The sequence below is a fragment of the Dipodomys spectabilis genome, unplaced genomic scaffold, assembly GCF_019054845.1.
Source record: "Dipodomys spectabilis isolate Male_0828 unplaced genomic scaffold, ASM1905484v1 ptg000002l, whole genome shotgun sequence".
In the NCBI taxonomy this organism is placed as follows: domain Eukaryota; kingdom Metazoa; phylum Chordata; class Mammalia; order Rodentia; family Heteromyidae; genus Dipodomys; species Dipodomys spectabilis.
In genome coordinates, this window is record NW_024870679.1 from 45,502,071 (window position 1) to 45,526,678 (window position 24,608).

General features: G+C 50.4%; 1 protein-coding gene across 1 annotated transcript in view; it reads right to left on the reverse strand.

Moving 5' to 3' along the window:
* Positions 1-3,150: 3,150 nt before the first annotated feature.
* Epha10 (EPH receptor A10) overlaps positions 3,151-24,608 on the reverse strand; it is a 41,126-nt gene continuing 19,668 nt past the window's right edge. The window contains exons 6-17 of the mRNA XM_042681733.1: positions 19,446-19,579; positions 15,310-15,481; positions 11,331-11,439; positions 7,277-7,338; positions 7,063-7,188; positions 5,998-6,183; positions 5,638-5,699; positions 5,214-5,417; positions 4,767-4,916; positions 4,331-4,524; positions 3,644-3,799; positions 3,151-3,468 (exon numbers count right to left, since the gene is read on the reverse strand). Coding sequence (XP_042537667.1) covers positions 3,354-3,468; positions 3,644-3,799; positions 4,331-4,524; positions 4,767-4,916; positions 5,214-5,417; positions 5,638-5,699; positions 5,998-6,183; positions 7,063-7,188; positions 7,277-7,338; positions 11,331-11,439; positions 15,310-15,481; positions 19,446-19,579 — 1,670 coding nt within the window. The 3' untranslated portion in view covers positions 3,151-3,353. The remainder of the gene's footprint in view (positions 3,469-3,643; positions 3,800-4,330; positions 4,525-4,766; positions 4,917-5,213; positions 5,418-5,637; positions 5,700-5,997; positions 6,184-7,062; positions 7,189-7,276; positions 7,339-11,330; positions 11,440-15,309; positions 15,482-19,445; positions 19,580-24,608) is intronic.

A 24,608-nucleotide genomic window follows, 5' to 3' on the forward strand; every position in this document is an offset into this window, starting at 1 on the left:
CGAGGTCATGACAGCTTCTCCAGGAGAGGCTCTTTGGCAATCCCTTAGCCCAGGGACAGCTGGAAGAAAGGTTTCTTACTACAAGGCGGTCACCTGAAGAAAGGTTTCTTACTACAAGGCGGTCACCTGACCTGTGGTTGCCACATACCTGAGCTCCCGCCTTCCCCTTCCTCCTTTGGGCAGTGTTGAGAACACCCTGACATCAAGGCAACACTTAGGACCCACCCGCTTTATCCAGAGTCTTCCAGCCTTCCATTCACACCACTGCCTAAGTAAACCAGTTGTAGGAAAGCATAGTATACAGCAAGCGCTTAACTGATGCCTGTGACTGAGATGGGGCAGGCCTTCATGCTATAGAATGGACTGGCTTAGAAGGTGAAGAGTTCCCCATCCCAGGACTTTAAGCATGGGTTGGACTGTCACAGGACTGGACATTGCAAGGATACAGGGAGAAGATGGCAGCTACAAGCTGAGAGAAGAGTTCTGAGCAGATCCTCAGCTCTTAGAAGGATCCAACCCTGCCAACACCTTACCTTGGATTTCCAAGTCCAGAGCTAAGATAAACACCTATTGGGTAAGCCACCCAACTTCAGGTCCTTTGTTACAGTAGCGCTAGCAATCTAATGCAACCACTGATCACATTCAGACCGACAGCCCCTCTTTTGTCAGCTTCCACCACAGTTACTCTGTATTTAACACCTAAATTCACATTTTCTTGGGCTGCATGGTATAATTCCTTCCTAGTCTCTCCCTTCCACTGCTGCTTGCATTCTGGTTCCTGCACTCCTCCATCCAGCTACCTCTAATGTTGAAGTTTCCCCAGGGGTCTTCACTATATGCTGGCCATGACTTCCGATCCCACCTGTACGTAAAGCTGTTGTACGTTTGTGTTCCAAGCTCCAGACCCTGAGTCCAACTGTGTCCTGGACATCTCTGCTTACATGTCCCCACACACCTCAAATGCATGTGCAAAACCCAGCTCATTTCTTTCCAATCTCAGGAAGGCACTTCCTCACCTAGGGCACCCAGCATGACTTATGCCCCCTGACCACACTGCCATCTTTTCCTAGATGGCAGTGTTTTTCATGGTCAGAGCAGGGTTGATCTACCTCCACACAGGGATCTGAGATGCACTTTCATACCTTACCTCCAAGCTGCTTGATGCTTAAACAACTGCCACTCAAAGAAGCACTAGATCACAGACAAGTTTTTATTTGTCCTCCATATAGAACCAAGAAATAGAAAAACTCCCGAATTACTCAAAGGACCCACCTCCCCCACCAGCTCCCTCCCTCCCTGGGTGGGCTCAGATGGGTCATGCTGAGGGTTGTGGGCTACCTCTGGTCCAGTGAACAAGTTCCATATAAAAATAAATTTGTGAAGGGCTCTCGGAGACCCATTACCCTGCCTCCCGCTGGTGCCGGTGCTGGGCTAGGGCCTCACTCCTCATTGGAGGAGAGACCTACCCTGAACACCGAAGTTCTGCCCACATAGCCAGTGCCCCCCCCCCCCCCCCGCCACTTCCCTGCAGAACAGCTCGGGGAGGAGAGGACTTTGACCTTAAGAGAATGACCCAAGATGAGGCTGAAGATGGGGATGCGGTTTCTACCACCCAGGACAGGGCACTGGTCCAGACATCCCTGGAGGGGGTGCTGAAGGAAGAGCCTAGAGGGAACCTGTCAAAGGTGGGAGTGATGTCCCAGTACCCCCAAAGTTACTGAGCTGGGGCAGGTGTTCAGTGGAGTGGTTAGCCAAGAGTAGAGGAGACTCCTAGGAGGAAGGAGCCGCTGCTCTCAGGGTGCAGCCAAAGGCACCACTGGGAGTCACCTCCACTATGGGGTGCTCCTCAAAGATGAGCTGCACCATCCAACCCTGGGTTCTTTTCTAGCTAGCACCTGCTGGGAATCCTCTTGTCATATGCTGTCTACCTTAGCCTGCTGAAAACGACCCACACCAAAGAACCCTCATCTCAGACCCTGTGTCAATTATTTTCAGCTAAGAAACCTTTCAGGATATCCCTGGATTCCTCACACTGTGAGTGTCCAGCTGCCCTGAGTGGTCCTGGGTGGGTGGCCCTGGGTGCTAGCAGGAGGGCACCATATATTACTTCCTGGTACTTGAGCTCATTTCCCCATTGAGGGTAAGTGGGTTTTTCATCCCACAAAGCCAAACAGCAGCAGACATTGTCACCAGTGACATGAACAAACCTGGCTCCTGTGGCCCTGTCTAGATCCAGCCACCTGCCTGCCCTCCTATGAAAGCCCTGGCCTTGAGATCGCCACTGCCAGGGCCCTTCCAGACGGACACTTGTAGAGTCGGTCCAGCATGACGGCTCCTGCCAGGGCTCTGCAGAAGTCACAGGAGGAGGGGCTCTGAGGATGCATTGTGCCCAGGGACAGAGCTAGTCAGAGGAGTCACCTCTAGATAATCCACTGGGCAGCCCCAGGAAAGATTGTGGGTGCTGAGCCAGCCTCCTCTCTAGACTGGGGTCTGACCCCAGCTTTGGCTGTGAGCTCCATGGACTCTGTTTTCTCCAGGGTCCTTGGGGAGCAGGGGCTAGACAGCCTGTTAAAAGAGAGATCTGAGTGTCCTCTTTACTAGCCCCCCAATCTGAAAAGAAAAGCTCTTGGGTCCGTACGGAGAAGACTCAGTCCCTCAAACTCTTCTGTGTCAGTTCACCTCTCATGGGGCCCTAGGGGAGGAGCACCAGGGCTTTGTATAGTCCACTCAGGACCCTGGCTGGCCTTCATCCTGAACTGTCAGCCCAAGAGAGGGAACTCCTGAGTGTCAGACTTGAAGTCTAGCCCTTGAGCTCAGAACATCTGCCTGCCAGGGCCTTAGTTATTAGTCCAAACAGACCCCAGCCAAGGCACAGGGACCCTGCTCCTTGGGACCCTGATCCTCTGGCCCAGCCTCCCATACCTGGGCTACCAGGCAGCTACAATCACTGCCAGGTCAAATGGATGTCCCTCAGGGACCCCTGCTGTCTGACTGCCAATAGATCTATGAAGCAAGGGGGAACATCCATCCAGGCCAGTGGGTATGGAAGATAGATGGGCATGAGCCCGGGCAGTTGAAATAATGTCTTCTCTCCCCATCATTGCTCAGCTATGTCCCTGAGACCCTGACATTCCTTTTGCTATGATCTTGGGGGTCCTCTCCAGGGACTGGACCTCTTCCAGGGGCACTAGGTTAGCCAGGTGTTCAGAGGGGAAAATGAAATGAGGTACCTCATGACCCCAAACTAGCTAGGAGCCCAAGAGGAGGAAGGAAGCCCTCCCCTCCCCCGAGGTGGAGAACAGCTGCAGGGTTGTTGGGCAGGGTTGAAGTCTGCTGTGGAAGAGTTGGGGGCCTCACACCTGCACCCCCTGGCCCTGCAGTTGCAGCACTCGAGCCCGCAGGGCGCTGATCCCGCTCAGAAGGGCCTCTCGATGTTCCGCTGAGGAGATGCCCAGGCTTACCAGGTCCCTGGAACAAGGGCTGGTCAGGCCTAGCTAGCCCAGCCCATTGTTCTGCTCCTCCCATGGAGTCCCCTGGCCCTCCCTCCCCTTCTCTGCACAGGGCAGCACTAGTACCAGGAGAGGCAGGGCCAGGCCCCTGGGTTCCCTACGTCCCAGTCTTGACCCTGGCTCTTCAGACTCACTGGGCAGTCATCTCAGCCACAGCCTCCAGGCTCCCATAGCCAGCTGCAGCAAAGCTGTCCTTGTAGCGGCACAGGTCCAAAGCCTCTAGCCAGGCGCCCACAGAGCCAAAGGAAGGGAAGGAGGAGAAGGCACGGTCTGCCAGAGGGGTGGGAGGCCTGGGGAGCAGAGGAGCTGAGGTCAGACAATGGCCAGGGTCTGGTACCCAGACCTGGTCACTCTCCTGAGGAGAAGCTGTGAGAAAGCACAAGGGGGAAAGGAAGGAGATCGAAACCCTGGGAGAGGCCTAGCTGACATGAGCACTGTGACGTTCCAGAGGAGATGAGTTAGGAGAAAACTGAATCAATTAAAGACACTGAGGGTATCTGGGACAGCCAGGCCCCACACGCCTAGGACACAGGTGTGGCAGGTGATGCCTATTTAGAACAACTAACCTTCACTTCACTGAACTCACTTATTGGAACTACAGATTTGTTAGGATGATGATAAATACGTCTTTTTCAGCCCATGGTCATTATACACAGGCTATGTGGGGCAAAATCCAGGACAAAGATGGCTGGGATAACGCTGAGCAGTGGGCAGGTGTAGTGAGCAGGTGGTGGTTGTGCCAGGGACACTGGGAAAGCCATTAAGTGGACAGATGAAAGGGTGGCTCTATGTGGGACAACTGGCGATTGGTGAGAATGTACCTGGGAGAGGTGGTCGTGACACCTTTCGAGGGTTCTGGGTCTTGCCCCATCTTGCTCAGGATGCTGTGGATCTGGGAGAATCTAGGCCGCTCACCTGGGTCTTTCTGCCAGCAGTCAAGCATCAGTCGGTGCAAAGGGGAGGGGCAGTTCCTGGGGGGTGGCAGCCGGAAGCCATCCTCCACAGCCTTGATCACCTGGGCCACAGGGATGGGGAAAGATAGAGGGGGGAGGGACAGGTACAAGGGGGGGGCCAGGGCTTCAGATCAGATCCCCTTAACACACTATCCCAAAGAGGATTCCGATTGTGTCCAGGCAGATGACAGAGAAGACAGACTTGGAGCTAGGTCAAGGGTTAATGAGAAGAGGTCAGAGAGCTGGAATCTGAGGTCAGAGGGTAAGATCAGAAGACAAGAATCTGGAGTCACCCATCACTCACGTCTTGGCCAGACATGTCCCAGTAGGGCCGCTCCCCAAAGGCCATCACCTCCCACATGACAACACCGAAGCTCCACACGTCACTGGCAGAGCTGAAGTGGCCAAACTGGAGTGTTTCAGGGGCGGCCCAGAGGGCTGGACTCCGGCCACTCTGTGGGTACATAGGCAGATTAGGTCAGAAAGGAATGAAGTCATACCCAGGCCATCCCACCCCACTTCCAGCCCTATTTGTCTTCCCAGGCAACCCCTGGTCATTATCCCTGAGCTGACCACAGGATGGATGGTTCCCCAGAGTATTTCAGGACCACAGGGGTAGATAGACAGGGCAGGGAGCAACTCTGACCGCAGGGAAGAGCAGGGGTGGGGGGAATAGAGCCTCCTTCCCCAACAGCTGAAGGGACAGTGTGTGGGAAGAGCACAGGCTGGACTGGGGGAAGGGAACCCTCACCATGGTGGTGTAGACAGCCTCTGCTCGGTCCCGGGGACCCCTCCCAAAGCCAGAGATCTTACAGACGAGGCCACTGCCAACCAGCACGCGGCGGGCCGCCAGGCCCCGGTGAACATAGCCCATCTCCGACAGATACTTCATGGCTGACGCCAGCCCAGGCAGCAACCCCATCAGCTGCCCAGCCACCAGCTGGCCCTCATGATGCTGTGGATGGGGGAAAACTGAAGCCAGGGCTGTACACTGGGATCCCCCGGCACAGTGGCAGGGGATATCCCTTAGCCCTCTCTAGACTTCAGTCTACCCAGTGACCATTGGGTCAGCCAAGACTGCAGCAATGATGCCAGTTCCAAGCCCACCAAAAAGGAGCGTGAAGGACTAAGTGTAACATGGTCCACAGTGCCCTCCCGGGACCCAGGCCACTCACCCTGAGGAAGCCGTCCAGGGCGCCATGGCTCATATACTCTGTGACAATCATCAAAGGGTTTCCTGGGTCAGGGGACACACACTAAGTCATCTACTCCACAGTCAGCTCACAGGGCCACTTTGCAGCCACGATAGCCAGGATAAAGGCAAGCTGCCTAATCTTACCACCCTCCCACCCTGCTCAACCCCCTATGCTGAGGAACAAAAGAGAAGTGTCTTCAGAAGGCCAGAGGCCGAGGTCAGGAGCAGCAGCAGCAAGTTAGCTACAAAAGATCACCCAGGGCCAAAGTGACCCATCCAGTGGGCAGCTAGGAGGGTCATTCTGGGTCAGTGGCCACTTTAGAAAGAGCATGGGTCCTACCTCGAGTGACCACGCCTTCCAGCCGCACGATGTGGCTGTGGTCAAACTGGCCCAGCGTGAGGGCCTCTGCCAGGAAGCTGAGCCTTTGAGAGTCAGAGCAGCTATCCCTCAGCGTATGCACAGCCACCGGCAACTCCTGGCGGCCCGGCAGCTGCAGACAGCCACAGCACAGGTCCCCAAAGTGCCCTACAGGGAAACCGCACCTCAGACTACTCCCTGGAGGACAGGACCTGGCTGGCTGGGGCAGGCTAAGCTGAAGCAACAGTGACCCTGGGTCATGGCTGTTTGTGGCCTGCTGGGGGAACCCCTGAGCATAACTCCCAGTAACCTGAGTACCAGCAATGAGGCCTGGGCCTTCATCTCTTTCTCTCTTTTGGCCTCACTTTGCTTCTCTATGAAAGGATTTTGTGCATGCCAGACCATCAAGGGCCATGGAACCCAGTATGACCCAGGACAGGGGGTTAGGGCATCTACCCTGCAGCACTCTTTTTGGTTTCTGTGATGGCAACAATACCAGTGGAGACAGCCAGGCCTCTTAAGTACAGGAACTAAGGCCAGGTAGATAGGCAGAAAGCCGGACACTGGGGTGAGCACTAGGAGGTCCTCACATCAGCCTCAGAAGGTAAATGTTTTATCCATTTTCCAGACAAAAAAAAAAACTGAGGCTCTGAGAAAAGTGGGACATACCCCTAGTCATGCAGCTCATCCACTACAGAGCCAAGACTAAAATAAAACAGACATTGAGAAGGCTTGGCCCTACTCTCCCCCATGAAGGCCTAGGATTGAGAGGGTAGGCAGGCAGAGTCTTGAATCCTTTGGTGTGCCAAGGGATTTTTCTGAGTAAAGCCTGTGCTCAGTAAAAAGGCAGGGCTTCTGGACATGGGACAGGGACTTGAGAGAGGCTGGCTGAGAGGACAAAAAAGTGGAGCTAGGGAGGGGCGGGCTTCTAGAATAGATGTGGGAGTACTGGGTGGAACTTTCTGAGCAGAGACTGCCCAGTGGGTGGGACCTCTCTAGTGAGTGGGGCTTCCAGGTGGGATCAGGTGTCCAGAATGCCTGGCTTGCCTGCTCCCAGGCTCCTCTCCAGTGTGACACTTTTCATATCCAGCTCCTTGGCGAAGAGATGCACAGCCTGCAGTGGGTCTCCACAGTTCTGGGGATCCAGGAACGTGCGACGGGTGGGGACTTTGACTGACAATGCAGACAGGGAAAGAGATGAGGCTGCGGGAAGGGGACTCCATCACCAGGAGAGGGGAGAGGCGGGGCACAGACAACTCACAGTGGAAGTACAGCTCCTCTTCATCGTGGGCATCCCCGCCTCCTTTGCCATAGCTGCAGGGCCTGTGGAGTGCAGAGTTATCCTGTACCAGGCCATCCCAGCCCTTCTCACTTGACCAGTGCCCAGGGTAGCATCTCTTGGTCTCATCAAAAAGGCAGGGTGTGCACCCTGGGGAAGGACCTTCTTGTTCTCTTTTGAAGCCTTCTCTGTAGCTAAGTTTCTCGCTCCCTCCCTCCTTTTCTCTCTTCCTTCCAACCTTCCTCCTTTCCTTTCTCCTTTCCTGTGCCCTGCCTCTCTTCTCCAAAGTTCAACAAACCTAAGCCACAAAGGATGGCATAAGGGCCCCCTGAGGCAGGGTAATGATGGCCCAGATAAAGACCCTGGCTTTTATTCTGGGAGCAGAGAACCCCTGGGGATTGGTACAATGCCATGATTTAATTTTCATTTTAGAAAGATCCTCCCAGCTGCTAATTCCAGGCCGCTCTAGCTCTACCATCCCTGCACAGGCAGCACAAGGGCTGACACTGAGGGGTAACCATGTGACAGACAGAGGTTGAGGAGCTCAAGAGACAAGAAGGCTTCAGGGACTACAGGGCTTGGAGAAGACTGCTGATGGCAGAAAAGGAGAGAACTGGCCCAGCAGAATCCATGGGGTGCCATCACCAAGACAGGGCATGAAAAGTTCATGTTTAGACATCTGAGCTCATGGCAGTAGGCAGCTCAGGGAAGACTGGTGAACAGGGAATTTGATTGTATTTCTTTTTTTTTTATTGTGAAAATACCATACAGAGGGGTTATAATTACATGGGCAAGGTAATGAGTACATTTCTTATCAAGCATTGTTGCCTCCTCCTTTGTTTCCCCTTCCTATCCCTTCCCATCTCCCAACCCCCCAGTACCCCCCCTGTTGATTGTATTTCTGTACCTCAAAGAGAGATCTGCTCTGAAGATACAAATCAAGGGCCCCAAGAAAGAAGGGAGACTGGGAGAAATGACCAGGAACAAGTCTGGGAAAGCCAATAGATAGAGGTTGGGTAGGAAAGGAGAAAGTCACAGGAGTGGATGGAAAACAGAAGGGAAATGGGCTGGGGATGTCATAGGAACCAGGGAAGGAGAAAGTGAGGAAGGGCATGTGAAGGTTAGAGGAGGAGGGAAGGGGGAAGTTTTCAAAAGAGAGGTGGGATGATGTCTGGACCACAAGGAGCATGTGCGGCATGGAAAGGTGCTGGTGCCTGGCTTTGGAATCAAACTGCACATTCCTGCCTCTCAGATCCTCCACTGAATTGGGACCAAGGAGGCTCAGTTTTCTCTTCAATAAAATTGGGATAAAGACAGCCAAGCTGTGCCGCACCATTTCAAAGAGCTTACCATTACATTTGTATTTTGAATGCTCCCCAGGGGCCCACATGTTATGGGTTTGGTCCCTAGACTACAGTGCTATTGGGAGAATGTAGAAGCTTTTGCAGGTGATGTCTGGCGGGGGTTGGGGTGGGGGGGAAGAGGAAGTCAGGTCCCTTGGAGAATGACCTTGAAGAAGGTAAAGGGACCCCAGCCCTTCCATGGCCATCTCCCTGCTTCCCTCCCACCATGATGATCTATGCCACCACAGGTCCAAAGGACAAGACGGACTGGAACCCCTGAAACTGCAAACCAAGGTCATCTTTTTCTCCCTATAAGCCAAATTTCTCAAGAGAATGTTGTCATAGCACCAGAAAGCTGACTAAAACACTTACTAAGCCTCACTATATGTTTTCTCTCATGTGGGGAAGAAGGGAACATTATAATGGGTCCCCAGGATGAAGAGAAGTAGGGACTATATCCTAGATAAAAGGGCTGATGCTGGCTAGGAGCAAGGCTTCTCTTTTAGAGCAAAGGGCGTTGGAGGGTGTAAGGAATAAAGTCATCCCCTGCTATATCATGGCTCACTTATTGCAGCTCCACTGTATTATGGGTTTTGGGTTTTTTTTTTTTTTAATATGTAAGTAGTGATCCTTACCTATCTCAGGAGTTATGTTCTAGGTGAAAACCTGCAAAGTAGCAATAAGTAAACCACAATATAGTGGGGTCTCTGGAATGTAACTCCTGTGGTAGGTGAGGGATCGCTGTATGAGGAGACAGGGTTGCAGGTTTGGTGATAAGAAGCCGAGGAGCCAATGAGAACAAGAGTGAAGAACAAGGTAAAGAACCAGCCAGGGCCTTTGGAAGGGCCCAAAGGAGGAAAACTGGATCATGGACATGGGGTGGGGGTAGGAGGTGGTGAGAGAGGGCAGTCTAGGCTGATAGCCAGGAGGCTAGGTTAGAGGGTCCTTGGGAATAAAGAAGTCAAAGAATCAGGAGGCAAGGGGTGCCAGGCATGGATGGCTCACGCCTATAACCCTAGCTACCCAGGAAGCTGAGATCTGAGGATCCCGGTTCAAAGCCAGCCTGGGCAGGAAAGCCTCTGAGACTCTTGTCTCTGATTAACTAGCCAAAAAACAGAAATAGAGCTGTGTAGCTCAAGTTGGTAGAGCACCAGCCATAAGTGAAAAAGCTAAGGGGCAGTTTTCAGGCCCTGAGTTCAAAACTTAGTAACTTGCATGGGGAGCAGGGCGGGGCAGGGAGTGGGGCAGGCCATCCAATGGCTGCTGTAGTCACCCAAGATGGTGATGGATGGGACTTCCATGCAGGAGGAGGAACATCCATCCATCCAGGAGAGATGGGTAGAGAGGAAGCAGGCAGGAGCTACATGGTTAAAGAGAAGCACACAGTGGTGAAGGCTAAGAAGCTGCAGGCTGAGAGGACTAAGCCCTCCAGGGAAAAGTGGGTGTGTCAGGAAGGACTGGAGAAGGAACTGGAGGGAGAGGGTTGCAGCCTGAGTGACATGGAGAGAAGGGACACAGAGGAAAGCCACAGTCTGCATGGTTGGGAGATGTGGCCTTCCTGTCCTCAGCACCAGACCCCTGGTTCTCCCTCCTGCAGGCCAGCTGGAATAAGCATGGAAGTCTATCACTGACCTCTGCCTGCCCAGTCCACCTGCCTCTGCAGCACTCCTGGCTGCTGCTCCTTCCCCGTAGGCCCTCTGAGTAGATGAGATGCCGCCTCTTTTCTCCCCTTTCCGCCTGAACCCCTACACCCATCTTTGCTTTTCCATCACCCTTAAGTTCTGTGAGGAAGAAGCTCCTTCTCCTGCCTTCCTGACCCACCAGGGACAGAAATGGCCTCCAGACAGGCAGGACATGTCTCTGCCTCCTCAGTCACCATCAGAGCCTCCATCAAGGCCATGAAAACAACCAGTGCCAAAGGGATAGCCATTACCCATCCAGCCAAAGGCAGTTCCAGGAGGCAGAGGTGGGTGAGACACGGCTCCCTGGTTACCCATTTTGCCTCTGCTCCCCATTCTAGTTCACTACAGGCAGATATTCCATCTGCTGACTGCAGCCCCAGCCTATCACCACCTGGGCCTCTGCTGTAGAATTAGGCCCTGGGGGTGAGATGGTGTGGCAGCGGAGCCTCTGCTATGTGCAAAAGGCCTGGAATCTTCTCTCAGCCAGATATAACCAGTCTTTAGTTCTACATCTCTCCCACCCTTTCTCTGCCTGCTCTCCTTCAAGCTTCCTCCAATGAGGTAGAGGGTTTGGGGCTTATGAGTTCCCTTCCCTGCCTTCCAAGCTTACACTTACACACACACACACACACACACACACACAGTTTCTGCCTTTCTCTCTCTGCCTTCAGCTCCCTTGGCAGTAGAGGCTGGGCACCTCCCAGAGCCTCAGGAGAATCTTAATCACACCAAGCTTGATTTCATCCTCAGTGAAGCTTTCTGACATTTAATGAGTTAAGGAGCTAAATCCCTTCATCCCAGTGAAGCTGAGCTAGCCGCAGTGCAGGCTGCTGTATGAGCAGGGGGGAGGGGTCCTGGACTGGTCACACTGATATCTCTGCAACAGTGTGCTTGCATGTGCAAATCTGCATGTGTGCAAGGCAGACACAGATATCAGTGTCTTTGAGCCCATGTCCATGTGCACAGTGACATAAGCCTGCAGGGGTCACCCAGGCTAGGGCCAGCACCTACCTCCTCCAAATGGCCAGCACGCTCATCACGGAGCCCAGGACAAGGAGGGCTGAGATGGTTACCACAGTGACGACGACCGCAGGGCTCTGGTCCCTTGACCCTGAGGCAGCTGGGAGGAAAAGCAGGAGGTTGAGGCAGGAAGAGCACCAGGCTCCCAGACAGGTTCCCAGACAAAGACCCCTGTCATCAGTCCACAGGGACTAAGTGGCACCTAGAATCCCAAGCAAGCACTTTCTCTGCTCCAGGGCAGGGCACCTCCACTGTAGCCAGTGCTGAGAGAGGTGAGCCTGGCCTCCCTTTCAGAAGCTCTGCCAGGGCATGGCCTCTGCATGGAGCTCCCTGCACCCAATGCAGACCCTCCATCACCACCACCACCAAGAGCCAGTACTAAATACACACTCTTCCAGACACAGTGCTTCATTCCTGAACTCTGCCACTCTCATTTCATCATTGCAACAGTCCAATGAGGTGATTCTGACTCTTTCACAGTGGTGGAATCCAAGGAGAAGACAAGTTATGTAACTTGGCTAAGCTGACAGCTGAAAATGATAACCTAAGATTTGAACTTGACACCAAAGCCTCTGCTTGATGCCAAAGCCTCTACTTGGAACTATTTCCCCCAGGGCAGAAGCCCAGGACCGCATCCATCCATCTACCCACCCCATTCCACCTACTGTAATATGTCAACAAGAAAGAATGACTAATCTGGAGAAGTACACAGGCCTAGGTTGGGAGATAGAAATACACACACACACACACACACACACACACACACACATGCACACGCACGCACACACACACACCTTAACCATACAATGACCAAAGAAAGAAATGCACAGAGATGAGCAGAGGCCCAACACTTTCCTTCCTAAAGCCAGTGAGGAAGCTTTACACAAGAGGGGTAGTCTAAAGTGGATGGGGGACAGAAAGGGCTTGGATGCTGCTTTGTGGAACCAGAGATGCAATGCCAAGTCTGGAAAATGCAAGAGATGAGAATGCATTGAGAAAGGAAAAGAAGAAAGAAGCTAGGTGGGGAATGGAAGGACTTGCGGAGCCAGGAGAGACACTGGAGGAGGATGGAGGGCCCAGGGGAGATAGAATTGGAGGATCTTGGAGGCAGGCTGAGGAGTAGGAACACTGTTCTAAGGGCCGGAGGTGACATGCTGAGTTAGGAGTGGGGACAAGGGAGGTGCTGAAGAAAGGGAAGATCTGGAATAACTGTCCAGAGCAAGGACGGTACTGGGCAGTCCTGACCACTGAACTGAGACTGGAAACACACACACCGTGTCTTTATAGTGTCTATGTGGAACAGAAGAAGATGGCCCAAGCTGGGAAGCAATGGGAAAAGTGTGGCAAGACATGCAGGGAGTGAGGCAGGCAGAGCCAGGAGTATTTCCCTGTGATTACCTGCCAGGGCTGGGAAGTGGTGGAAGAGGCCAGGCATGCTGAGAGTCTGGGAGAGGAGGAAGAATACAGAAAACTCTCTCTTGGATGCCACAGAAGAAGGGAGAAGGGACAGGACGGAGAGTTAGAGACCAACAATGCAAGGTCAAAAAGCCAAGGGTTATAGAGCCATGGGGCCTGGGGCTGGCCAATGGCAGGAGAATGGAGTTGCCGAAACTGTTCAAAATGAGGCATGAGGCATCCATGCAGACACAGAGGTGGAGAGGAGACACTGCCACCATGGGAGGCAGACTTTGGAATGGTCCTCTTGATTCCTGCTTCCTAGTCTACATCACCTTGAGGACAGGCTGAACAACTTCTTCTTCATTCTTCCCTCCTCCTCCTCCTCCTCTTTTTCTTCCTCCTCCTCCTCCTCCTCCTCCTTCTTTTTGTTGGCCATGGGGCTTGAACTCTGGGCCTAGGTGCTGTCTCTCAGCTGTTCAGCACAAGGCTCTACCACTTGGGCCACAGCGCCACTTCTGGTTTTCCGGTGGTTTATTAGAGATAAGAGTCTCACAGACATTCCTGCCCAGGCTGGCTTTGAATCATGATCCTCAGATCTCAGCCTCCAGAGTAGCTAGGATTATAGGTGTGAGCTACTGGCGCCCAGCTCCTAGCAACTCACTTCTAATGAACAGAACATGGGATGCTATTCTCAAGGTTGGTTGACAGAGATGGCTCCATCTTGAGTGTCTTCTGTGCTCTCACTGGTTCACAGTCTCTGAAAGAATCTAGTGTTGAGTGGAGTGTCCCTAGACAGACCTCTGGGGCAAAGATTATCAGTCCCCAGCAGCAGCCATGAGAGCCTCATTCTCTCCCAGTTAAGCCATTTAAACTCTAAGATGAGCAGGGTGCCAGTGGCTGGCACCTAGTCATAGCTACTCAGGAAGCTGAGATCTAAGGATCACCGTTTAAAGCCAGTTGAAGCAGGAAAGTCTGAGACTCTTATCTACAATGAAGCATGGAAGTGAAGCTGTGGCTCAAGTGATAGAAACACTAACTTTGAGCAAAGAAGCTCAGAGACAGTGCCCAAGCCCTGAGTTCAAGCCCCAGAACTAGCACTAAATTAATAAATGAACAAACTGTAAGATGATGCCGACCTTGGGAGAGACTCACAGACAGTGGTGGCACCCATGTTCCCAACCCTCAGAACCATGAGAGAGCAATGCTTGCCGTTCTCAGTCACTAAGTCACAGGCTTATCTCTTACCCAGCAAAAATAACTAACATAGTGGTGAAGCATGATTCCTCATCAGCACCCTATCTTGGGGTCAGAAGTCACTAGAAAAATTGTTCTACAGTTGTAGGGAACTTCCCCCCCATAGCCAGACCCAAAGCAAGGAAGGCAGGATCAGCTGTCAGCTGACAACCCAGCTCCTGCCCCTCAAACTCATGAGCCTTTGCTCAACAGCTTCTGCTACCTAAATACCTCCCCTGTCCATTTCTACTTGTTCAAACGCCCCTTAGTCTTCAAGCCTCAGCTCTAATCTCCTCTTCCCAGCACCTGGCCAAGGCCTGACACAGACAGGCATTTAAGTCAGAAGTGCTGTCATCCTTCTCGGAACCTAGGCTCCCTGGTATTTTATCTTCGCCTCCCTTTGGGCCCAGAGCTCTTCCTATCTAGGATTAGAGTCGTATAGCAGGTTGGAAAGAATTATTATCTTGACAGCTGGTGCCAGAATGCCTCTTAAGGGGAACTGCCTTTGTTCAAGAAAATACTTTCATGAGCTGCTCGGGGTAGATAGAGGTGAGATCCTGAGGGCTGTGAGCATCAGGCAAAACAACAAAAGAGGAAGCCAAAGCTTTCTGTAGGCATCATGAAAGGGAACGTGGGGGTGGGTTTGAGGAAGAGGCAATGGGGAGGGAAATAAGGGGCAGTGCTCCCCCCTCTGCCCCCACCCAATACTATGGAGGAGGCAGAGCTATTTTGAGATCAGGAAGTCTAATGTTCAGCTTTTGTTTTGCTGCTATCAGAGCTTTACTAAGATCATTCGAATACCACTCAGTCCACTTGAAGTATGCAAAGCTCATTTGGATTTGTTGATTGCTGCCTTCAAAACCCCTTCAAGTGAGCATCCTCTACCCCTAGGAGAAGTCTGGTTCAGGGGCTAAGCCTACTAGAAGAGGAAATATTGCCCCTTGGCAGGTCTCTACCATGGCAGAGAAAAAGAAGAACAAGAAGGACTTAGTGGTCATGGTAACAGGCGGTCATGAGACTTCAAACACTTTTCAGGAAAATGGCTGAGTTTCAGAGTGGACCCCGTGTCTGAGTCTCAGAACGTTTCACAGGACATGGAACATGCCCTGTGAGAAGGGAGGCACACTCTGAGACAAATGTTCTGGCCATTCCTGCTGGACTTCTTCAGGGCAGGTACCAGTCAAATTCATGCCGGAAGACCCAAAACTGCTTAAGTAATTACATTGTAATTCAACTGTTCTGCAGGCTCCCTGCCCAGCACACCTAATTCCCTCCCTGATTTGTCTCCTTTTCCTGTGTCCTGTGTTTGGCTTCTGGACCAAGGCAATGTACTACTCACCTTCCCCAGGGGTCTGCACTTCAATGCTGGGGCTGAAGCTCTGGCCCTCCCAGGAGGGCCCTGTGGAAGCTGTCCGGATCTGGAAGACGTAGCGGGTGGCAGGCTTCAGGTTGGTGACGGTGACGGCTGGTGCCCCTGTCTTCACCATGGAGTAAGTCTGTTCACTCCGACCCTGGAGAAGATGGAGAAGTGAGGCCAGATCCAAGGCCAGAACCACTCTTCGGGGAGAAGGATGGGAGGACAGCCATGGAGAGGCCAGAGGACTACCTCCCAGTGAATGTGGGTTGTGCGGAGGAAGGACTCCAATCATCTTGAGGGTCGCAGAGATTTCTCCCATGGGAGAAATCTCCTCACAGCAGTCATACTCAGGGTTCTTGTAACCAAGAGGACTATCATCTACATCTGCCTAAGACATACTTAAGAAAAGATGCCAGAGCCTCCCTCTCAGAGCTGATGGGGTTAGGGACCCCAAGTGAGCAGGCCTGACATTGCAGAGTGAGAAAAATGATCCTGCCCCATCCTGCCCTAGACACTCTTGCTGGGGGGCTGCCATCTCTGTGAATCTGATTTTCATGAGAGTCTTGTAAGGTGGGGGACAGGAGGCATTATCTCATTTGCTGTTTTGTTTCACAGATAAGGACACTGAGCTCACTTGGATGAGGTGGGGGTAAAGACTCACCCCAGGCCCCAGTTGGAGAGAAGGACATCACTGATGGGAGCCTACTCACTGCCCACCACTGCGCTGGACTGTACAAACCCCACGCCCTGTAGTCCCACTCCCTGTAATATCTTTTTTGGCTATGGCATTCATTGGAACAATTCCTGGGAAGACAAGACAGCTGCAGGACAGTGAGGCAGGGAGGAGGCTGGGAAGGACTGCGTGGAGCAGCACAGCTGCAGACCACAGCTGCTTTCATGAGCTAGGAGCCAGCCCCTCTGTGGAGAAGGCTGTGCTGGGGTGCAGAGAGAAGGGAAAATGAGAAGCACTGTGGCTCCAGAGAAGGGTCCCTGACACCTGTCCAGACCTAATGACCCAACAATACTTCAAATACAGCACCTTGTGAGACTCACGCTTCTTTTTGATGGTTTTCATTCCCAGCATATCCACATTCCCTGATTAAGGGCTTGTGAGCATCCAGCCAGCTGTGAAGGGACTCTCATCTACACTCTCATCTCTAAATGTCAGTTCAGTGAGTCTTTTCTAAGCATTGACTGCGCACATAGCTCCTTCCCAATATCCTTCACTGCTGCCTCCTAAACACTGCTCCTCAGAAGCCTTTCCTGGATACACTCAGAGTTAGAGGCTTTATAAAAAAAAAAAAAAAAAAAAAAAGTACAGCTGGGCACCAGTGGCTCACACCTGTAATCCTAGCTATTCAGGAATCTGAGATCTGGGGATCAAGTTTTGAAGTCAGCCCAGGAAGAGAAATCCATACATTCCCTTCCTGACATTAGCTACCATCCCTATGCTGAAAGCTGTCACTCACACAAGAACCCTGCTCTTTTTCTCCCCAGCTTGCAGCTCTACTGTGAGTTTCATACCTGTAAGTTCCCCTGGATACCTTGCATGCATGAGGCCCTGGGTTCGATTCCTCAGCACCACATAAACAGAAAAAGCTGGAAGTGGAGCTGTGGTTCAAGTGGTAGAGTGCTAGCCTTGAGCTGAAGAGCTCAGAGACAGTGCCCAGGCCCAGAATTCAAGCCCCACGACTGACAAAAACAAAAACAAAAACAAAACAAAATGATAATCCAGATATATCTCAAAGCAACTAAGTGAGACAAGGTTTAAACATGATACATATTTACAGTCACGTTCCTAGACAGATAATATGTGTGTGTGATGTCAACATGTAGGCAAGTTTGAGATTGACTAGTCTAATGTCAGTGAACAGTCACACACACTCTCTCTCTCTCTCTCTCTCACACACATACACATACACACACACACACTCCAATGTGTGGCATCCCTGGGAAGAGAGCTCAGGCTCTCACCTGTGTGTGTTGAGTCAGGTTATTTCCAAAAGCAGCCCCTTCAATACTTCATGAGCAAACTGACACTATCTTGCCCCAACCTGCTCTTCCTCTTCCACGGGTCTCCATCTCAGCCAGGGCACAGTGTTGTCCTCTGGGTCACCTAGGCCATACATCCAGCAGTGACTCCCTCCTCCTTCCACGTCCCCTTGACACTCCCAGCTCTCAAGAGACTTCTAATATTACAAAACGATTATCTGGTTCAGCAAAGAAGTCCTGCGTGTCACTGAGGAGTGAGCAGAATTCTGATTGCATTTAGAGCTGGCGCTGAAAGAGGTTTTACTTTAATGAATTTAATTTGTACTAAGGTGAGAAACTGTTTAACAGCAGATTATACCTCAGATGGAAGGAGGAGGAATGTATGAGAGAGTGGTTGTGGTGTAACTCCATTTATCAAATCAAGACTGACCTGCAACTCTACATGAAAAATGCATGCAAGCTCTAGCAGCTTTGTGAATTTCTATAAAGCCACGTTGTTTGAGTTATAGAAAATGCTAAAAATTGGGAAAAATGCATATAAGAAAAAAATCTTGGCATAGTGATGAAAGCAGGGAGTTTCGGCTACTTAAAAGGGCGGGGTGGGAGTTAGAGCCAGGGCTGGGCAACACAGAAACATTTCATCTCAAAAAAAAATTACAGGGGCTGGGAAGGTGGCTCAGTGGTAGAGCGCTTGCCTTGCATGCATGAGGCCCTGGGTTCAATTCCTCAGCACCACATAAGCAAAAAGAAAACAGCCAGAAGTGGCGCTGTGGCTCAAGTGGTAGAGCGCTAGCCTTGAGCTGAAGAGCTGAGGGAGACAGCGCCCAGGCCCAGAGTTCAGGCCCCACAACCGGACCCCCCCCAAAAAAAATTACAAGTGGGTGCTGGTGGCTCATGCTTGTAACCCTACTTACTCAGATGGCTAAAACCTGAGGTTCAAGGTTTGAAGCCAACCCTGGTAGTCAAATCTGAGAAATTCTTATCTCTACTAACTAGCAAAAAGTTGGAAATGGGGTGTGGTTCAAATGGTAAAGCACTAGTCTTGAATGAAAAAGCCAAGCAAGAGCATGAGTCCCTGAGTTCACACACACACACACACACACACACACACACACACCACACACACCACACACCACACACACACACCACACACACACACACACACCACACACACACACCACACACCACACACACACACACACACACACACCACACACACACACACACACACACACACACACACACAGCTGGGAACTTGCATAGCACATAGGGAGGTCCAGGGTTCAATCCTGCAAAAATCAAATCAAATACAAATACAAGATTTGCAAAAATACCCTATGAGGTTCAATTGGATATATGGGATTTATACCGAGTATTTTATGTATTTTAATATTATAAACAATGTGTTACGCATGTGTCCTTTTTATTAGTATAATTATAACAATTCACACCCTCATTGTTTTGGAGAGCTGTTTTTATTTGTTTGTTTGTTTTTTTCTGCCGGTCGTGGGGCCTGAATTCTGGGTCTGGGCGCTGTCCCTCAGCTCTTCAGCTCAAGGCTAGCGCTCTACCACTTTGAGCCACAGAGCCACTTCCAGCTTTTTCTGCTTATGTGGTGCTGAGGAATCGAACCCAGGGCCTCATGCTTGCAAGGCAAGCACTCTACCACTGAGCCACTTTCCCAGCCCCATGGAGAGCTGTTTTTAAATATTACCAGTACACCACAGTGGGTATATATGGTCAGAAAATTTTGTAAAGTTTGAGACTCTGTGTGTGTGTGTGTGTGTGTGTGTGTGTGTGTGCGCGCGCGCGCGCGCGCACGGTGTTCTTTCCCTTTAAAAAGGCTGAGAAAATGGTTTGTACAGATCTAGCCATAGAAAATCTGGAAGGGCAAAGGCGGGGGGGGGGGGGAGGGGGAGAGGGGATGGGGCCAACTTGGGGCGGGGGGAGGAAGGCAGGGGTCAGCAGGTCCAGGGTGAGGAGGGCTATGGAGAATCTTCAGTGGTGGGGGGGAGAGATATTGAGGAGGCTGGTGTGTTTGGAAAGGAAGGGAGGAAGGGGCAGGAAGAGGCAGAAGGGGGCGGCAGGTGCGGCGCAGGCTGCTGAGGGCTCCCACTCAGACTCACCTTCTCATAGTACCGGATCTCATACTCGGTGCCATTAGCCCCAGGGGTTCCAGCAGGGACCGGCTCCCGCCAGGACAGGGACACACTCTGGGGTTCCACTCGGTCCCTGCGGATCTCATCCTCCTCCCAGGGCGCTGGAAGTTAAGCAGAGTGGGGTTCACCTCCTGCCCTGGGGTCTGGACTGCGGGAACTAGGCATGGGGTGGGGTGGGGTCTGCGGGATGGGCGGGGCCTAGGCATGGGGTGGGGTGGGGCTGAGGCATCAGGGTGGAGTTTGTGAGACCTCCTACAGGGCCAGCTAGAGGCTTCCTGCTGCCTGCTACTCTACATTCAAGCATCCCTAATGGTTCTAATCCCGCAGGCTCTTTTCTGCAGTTTCTATGGCTTGGAGACGTAAGAGAACATTTAGAAGCATGGAAACCAGCTACATAACTATTCCCATAATCTAGTCATTAGAACAATAAACACATGGAACAAACTAGAACTGGAGGGAAATTTCCCCAACGAGATAAAGGGCATTCATGGAAAGTCATACTGAAGGTAATACCCAATAGTGAAAGTCTAGACCGTTTCCATCTAAGATTAGGAAAAAGTCAAGGCTGCCCGCTCTAATCATGTCTATGCACCGCAAGACTTGAAGTTCTAGCCAGGAAAACTAGGCAAGGAAAAGAATGAACAGTGTCCAAACTGGAAAGTAGAAGCCCCAGATGGCACGATCTTTTATGCAGAAAAGTCCGAAGAGTCCACAAAAGATTTTCTTTTTGGTTGTTCTTTATTTTTATTTTTTTATATTTTTTTCTTTATCTTTTTTAATACTTTCAAAACTGATAAATGCAGCAAAGTTAGAGGACATAAAATCAATATTTAAAAAATAAATTCCATGTTTATACACTAACAACAAACAATTCAAAAGGGAAATTAAGCTAGGAGTGTAGCTCCATAGCTCCTACCACACACAAAGCCCTGAGTTTGATCCTCAGCATCCTTCCACCACCACCCCACACACAGGTAAACCTTATTTACAATAATGGGCGATGGCAGAAGTGAAACTATGGCTCAGGTGGTAGAGTACCAGCCTTGAGTGAAACAGCTAAGGGACAGCACCCAGGCCCTGAGTTCAAGCCCAAGGCTGCCACAAATAAATAAATAAATGTTAATTAAATAAACAGAAGTTTGGAGCCAGCCTGGGCTACACAGTGAGACTCTGCCTGTGACTTTTTTTTTAAGAACTAGGAATACACCTCAGTGGGTAGAGCATTTGTCTAACATGTATGAGGCCCTGGGTTCCAGCCCTAGCACAAAAAAATACCAAGGGTTGGGAAGGTGGCTCAGTGGTAGAGTGCTTGCTTCACATGCATGAGGCCCTCGGTTTGATTCCTCAGCATCATGTAAACAGAAAAAGCCGGAAGTGGAGCTGTGGCTCAAGAGGTAGAGTGCTAGCCTTGAGCTGAAGAGCTCAAGGAGAGTGCCCAGGCCCAGAGTTCAAGCCCCACAACTCACACACACACACACACACACACACACACACAAATACCAATGCTCGATATATATCTCAAAGCAATTAAGTGGAACAAGGTTTAAACATGATATATATTTACAGTCATGTTCCTACACATATAATGTGTGTGATGTCAACATGCAGGCAAGTTTGAGATTGACTTGTCTAGATAATGTCAGTGAACAGTCACACTCCACACACACACATACACACACACACACACACACACACACACACACACACACTCCAATGTGTGGCATCCCTGGGAGGAGAACTCAGGCTCTCACCTGGGTGTGTTGTCAGGTTATTTCCAAGAGCAGGTATTGGAAAGAAGCTCAGGCTCAGAGAAGATGTCTGGAATAGGAGGTAGGGGTGGAAATTCAGGCCACTGAGATGACTGGATAAAACCACCAGGGAAAATATATACAGAGAAATAAGCCACAGGAAATAAAGCATTTAAGAGATAGCCAAAGGAGCCTGAAAAGGAAGAGCCAGAGCAGCAGAAGGAAAACAGCAGGGGGCAAGCAAAGCTATAGAAATCTAGTGAACAGAATGATGAAGAAAGCCCCCATACTAAAGATATGGCTCAACTATAGAGCACTTTCCTAGCATGCCTGTGAGATCCTGGGTTCAATCGGCAGCACAGTAGGTCCTTCCTGTGTCCATTGATGATCTCACTGTCTAAGCCTTAGATTTCTCACATGTAAAATGCTAGACCTGAGGTGAGAATTTCCAAAGTCCTACTCATTAAGGACTTACACAACCCCTGACCCAGGGCAAGTACTCAGTGAATTAAGGAACTCATGGCCAGCAGTTTCATGTACAGAGAACAGGCAGAATAAGATGATCCAGAATTCTCGCCTGCCTTCACATCCTGGAGCTCTTGGACTTCAGGGGTTGGGGGAAGTAGATGTCACATAGCAGTGGAGTAGCAAGTAGGAACAAAAGCATCATGACTCCCACTTTGGCAATGGCTAGAATGTAGCTTTCTGTCTTTAACAGTATCAGCCTAGCAGCCCCCACCTCCAGACTTCTCCAAACTCAATGAAGATTTGAGGATTCAGAGAGAGCAGCATTCCAATGCAGTCAGATGCCTGATTGCCACAGTGGGGACAGGGAGTAGAGTAGAGTGGTGTATTTTTACCTAAGATAAAGCTCGTGGGACTGGACTGGAAGGTGTAATTGTGGTAAAGCCCAGCCTGTGCTGCCCACAGAGTGGCATTGCTTCCCATTCTAAAAATAACTTGAGAATACTTTTTTCCTCCCGCAGTACTTGACCTTGTGACAGAGAGAGAGAGAGAGAGAGAGAGAGAGAGAGAGAGAGAGAGAGGTCTTTGTTACCTGACAATGGCCAGCTCCTAAGAGTGCCTCTTGGAAGGAATTCATCAGAAAGATCTGGCACAAAGACAGGAGTGATGAGGCCTCCTAGGAGGTGGCTCTGTCCTTTGTAGATACAGGTAGAGGCCTGTCTTTCTCTGTCTCATGGGGAAAGGCCATTCAGTGCCTTAGAGGGCTAGATATAGAGGTAGGAAGTGTTTCCATTTCAGCTCCTCAGAGATATTGCTAGATTTAAAAATTTTTAAGAATGGTAAAGGGGGTCACAAAAATGGAGGGACATAGGATGAACAAATGTAGCAGTGGTATTCAGTAGAAACTATGTTAAAAATGAACTACAGCTGGGTGCCAGGGGCTCACACCTGTAATCCTAGCTACTCAGCAGGCTGAGATCTGAGGATTGCAGTTCAAAGCCTGCCCAGGCAGGAAAATCTATGAGACTATCATCTCCAATAAACTACTCAAGAAAAAGGCAGAAGTGGTGGTAGAACACTAGCTTTGAGCCCAGAAAGGCTCAGAGACAGTGCCCAGGCCTTGAGTTCAAGCCCCAGGACCATCCAAAAACTGAAAGAAAGAGGGGGGGAGGAGAACGAAAGAAAGGAAGGAAGGGGGAAAGAAAGAGAAAGAAAGAAAGACAGAAAGACAGAAAGAAAGCAAGAAAGAAAGAAAGAAAAAAAGAAAGAAGGAAAGAAAGAAAGAAAGAACAAAGAGAGCTATACAACTTCTAGATGGGAACAGGAGGAAAAAAAATGCAAGAAAACAAAGGAAGGGGTGATACTGCCCAAAAGGAAATGTACTCATTGCCTAATTTATGAAACGGTAACCTCTCTTTATACCACCTTTATAATAACAATTTTTTTAAATCCTAAGAACAGGGGACTGGGAAGGTGGCTCAGTGGCAGAGTGCTTGCCTTGCATGCATGAGGCCCTGGGTTTGATTCCTCAGCGCCACATAAGCACAAAAAGCCGAAAGTGGTAGAGTGCTAGCCTTGAGCTGAAGAGCTGAGGGACAGCGCCCAGGCCCAGCATTCAGGCCACGACCACCACCACCAACAACAACGAAGTTTTAAGAATGGAAAATAAAGATGGATGCTGGTGGTACCTGTCTATAATCCTAACCTCTCAGGAAGTTGAGACCTGAGGATAAAAAGGAGCCTAAGCAGACAAATCTGAGAGACTATTATCTCTAATTAACTAGCAAAAGGCAGAAGCAGAAGTGTGGCTCAGGCAACAGAGCAGCAGCATTGAGTGCAAAAAGTTAAGCATGAGTACAAGGCCCTGAGTTCAAGCCCCACTACCAGCACACCACATCACCACCACCACCACCACCACCATCACGATCAAAGAATGGAAAGGAAGTGCTGATAATAAAACTAAATTTGGAGTCCAGGCCCCTATTGTCCACCTGTAGGTTTGTGATAAAATTCGACTGGTACCCAGGTGGGCCAAAAGTTCGGTAACCACCAAGGAAAACCTATCTATAGCCAACCAGTCCCTTTCCCTGCTGAGAGAGCCATTTGTGATTCAGGGTCCACAGTCTTCCCAGATCTCCCAGAGATTCTCTGTTCTAAGACATCTGGTTTAGGGTTGGGTTGGCAATCCAGTTCCAGCCAACAAAAGAACTCAGCTAAGGGGAAAAAGAATTCTGAGAAAGGTCTGTTGCTTTTTAAAAGCCTGCATGGAAGAAAGCATTCTTTTTATGCTTCTGGATGGTAAGGATATGAGATCTGGAGTTGCCATAGCCAACTTGCCGTCCTTAGGAGGCTAGGTGCAATGGATGGGAGAGCAGAAAGACAGAAAGAACCTATGTCCTGGAAGACACTGTTGACCTGCTGAATTGACCAAGCTCTAACTGGAGTCTTCTTAAGAAATCATTTTGGGTTTCATTGGAATCTCAGCTAGTTAGATTGAGATTTATTGTTATCTATAAGCAAAAGCCTCACAACCAACACGAGGAAATCATGCTTATTATTATTGTCATTGTTATCCCCAGAAGCCTCTTCCCTCATAGCTTAACATGCTCTTTCCTTAGGCAACACTAGGCCTATATAGTAAAGGCAGCAAAAGATTAGCCCCTCCCCCCCTTTCCCTGAGAGAGAACCCCTTTGGGATACCTATGACCATATAAGGCATCAAGATTCCCCAAATCTATGAGGCTATAAAGGTCACTTGAAACAATAGCCGGCACTTCTCACTTCCTCTCCCTTGTGAGAAGGGGTCTGGCCAGCCCCTTTACTGGAAATAAGCCTTTTCTTTGTTCTTTGTACCTGGATGTCCACAGTGGTTTCTGGTGAAGTCTAATTTACTCTAACAATCATCATTATCATTAGT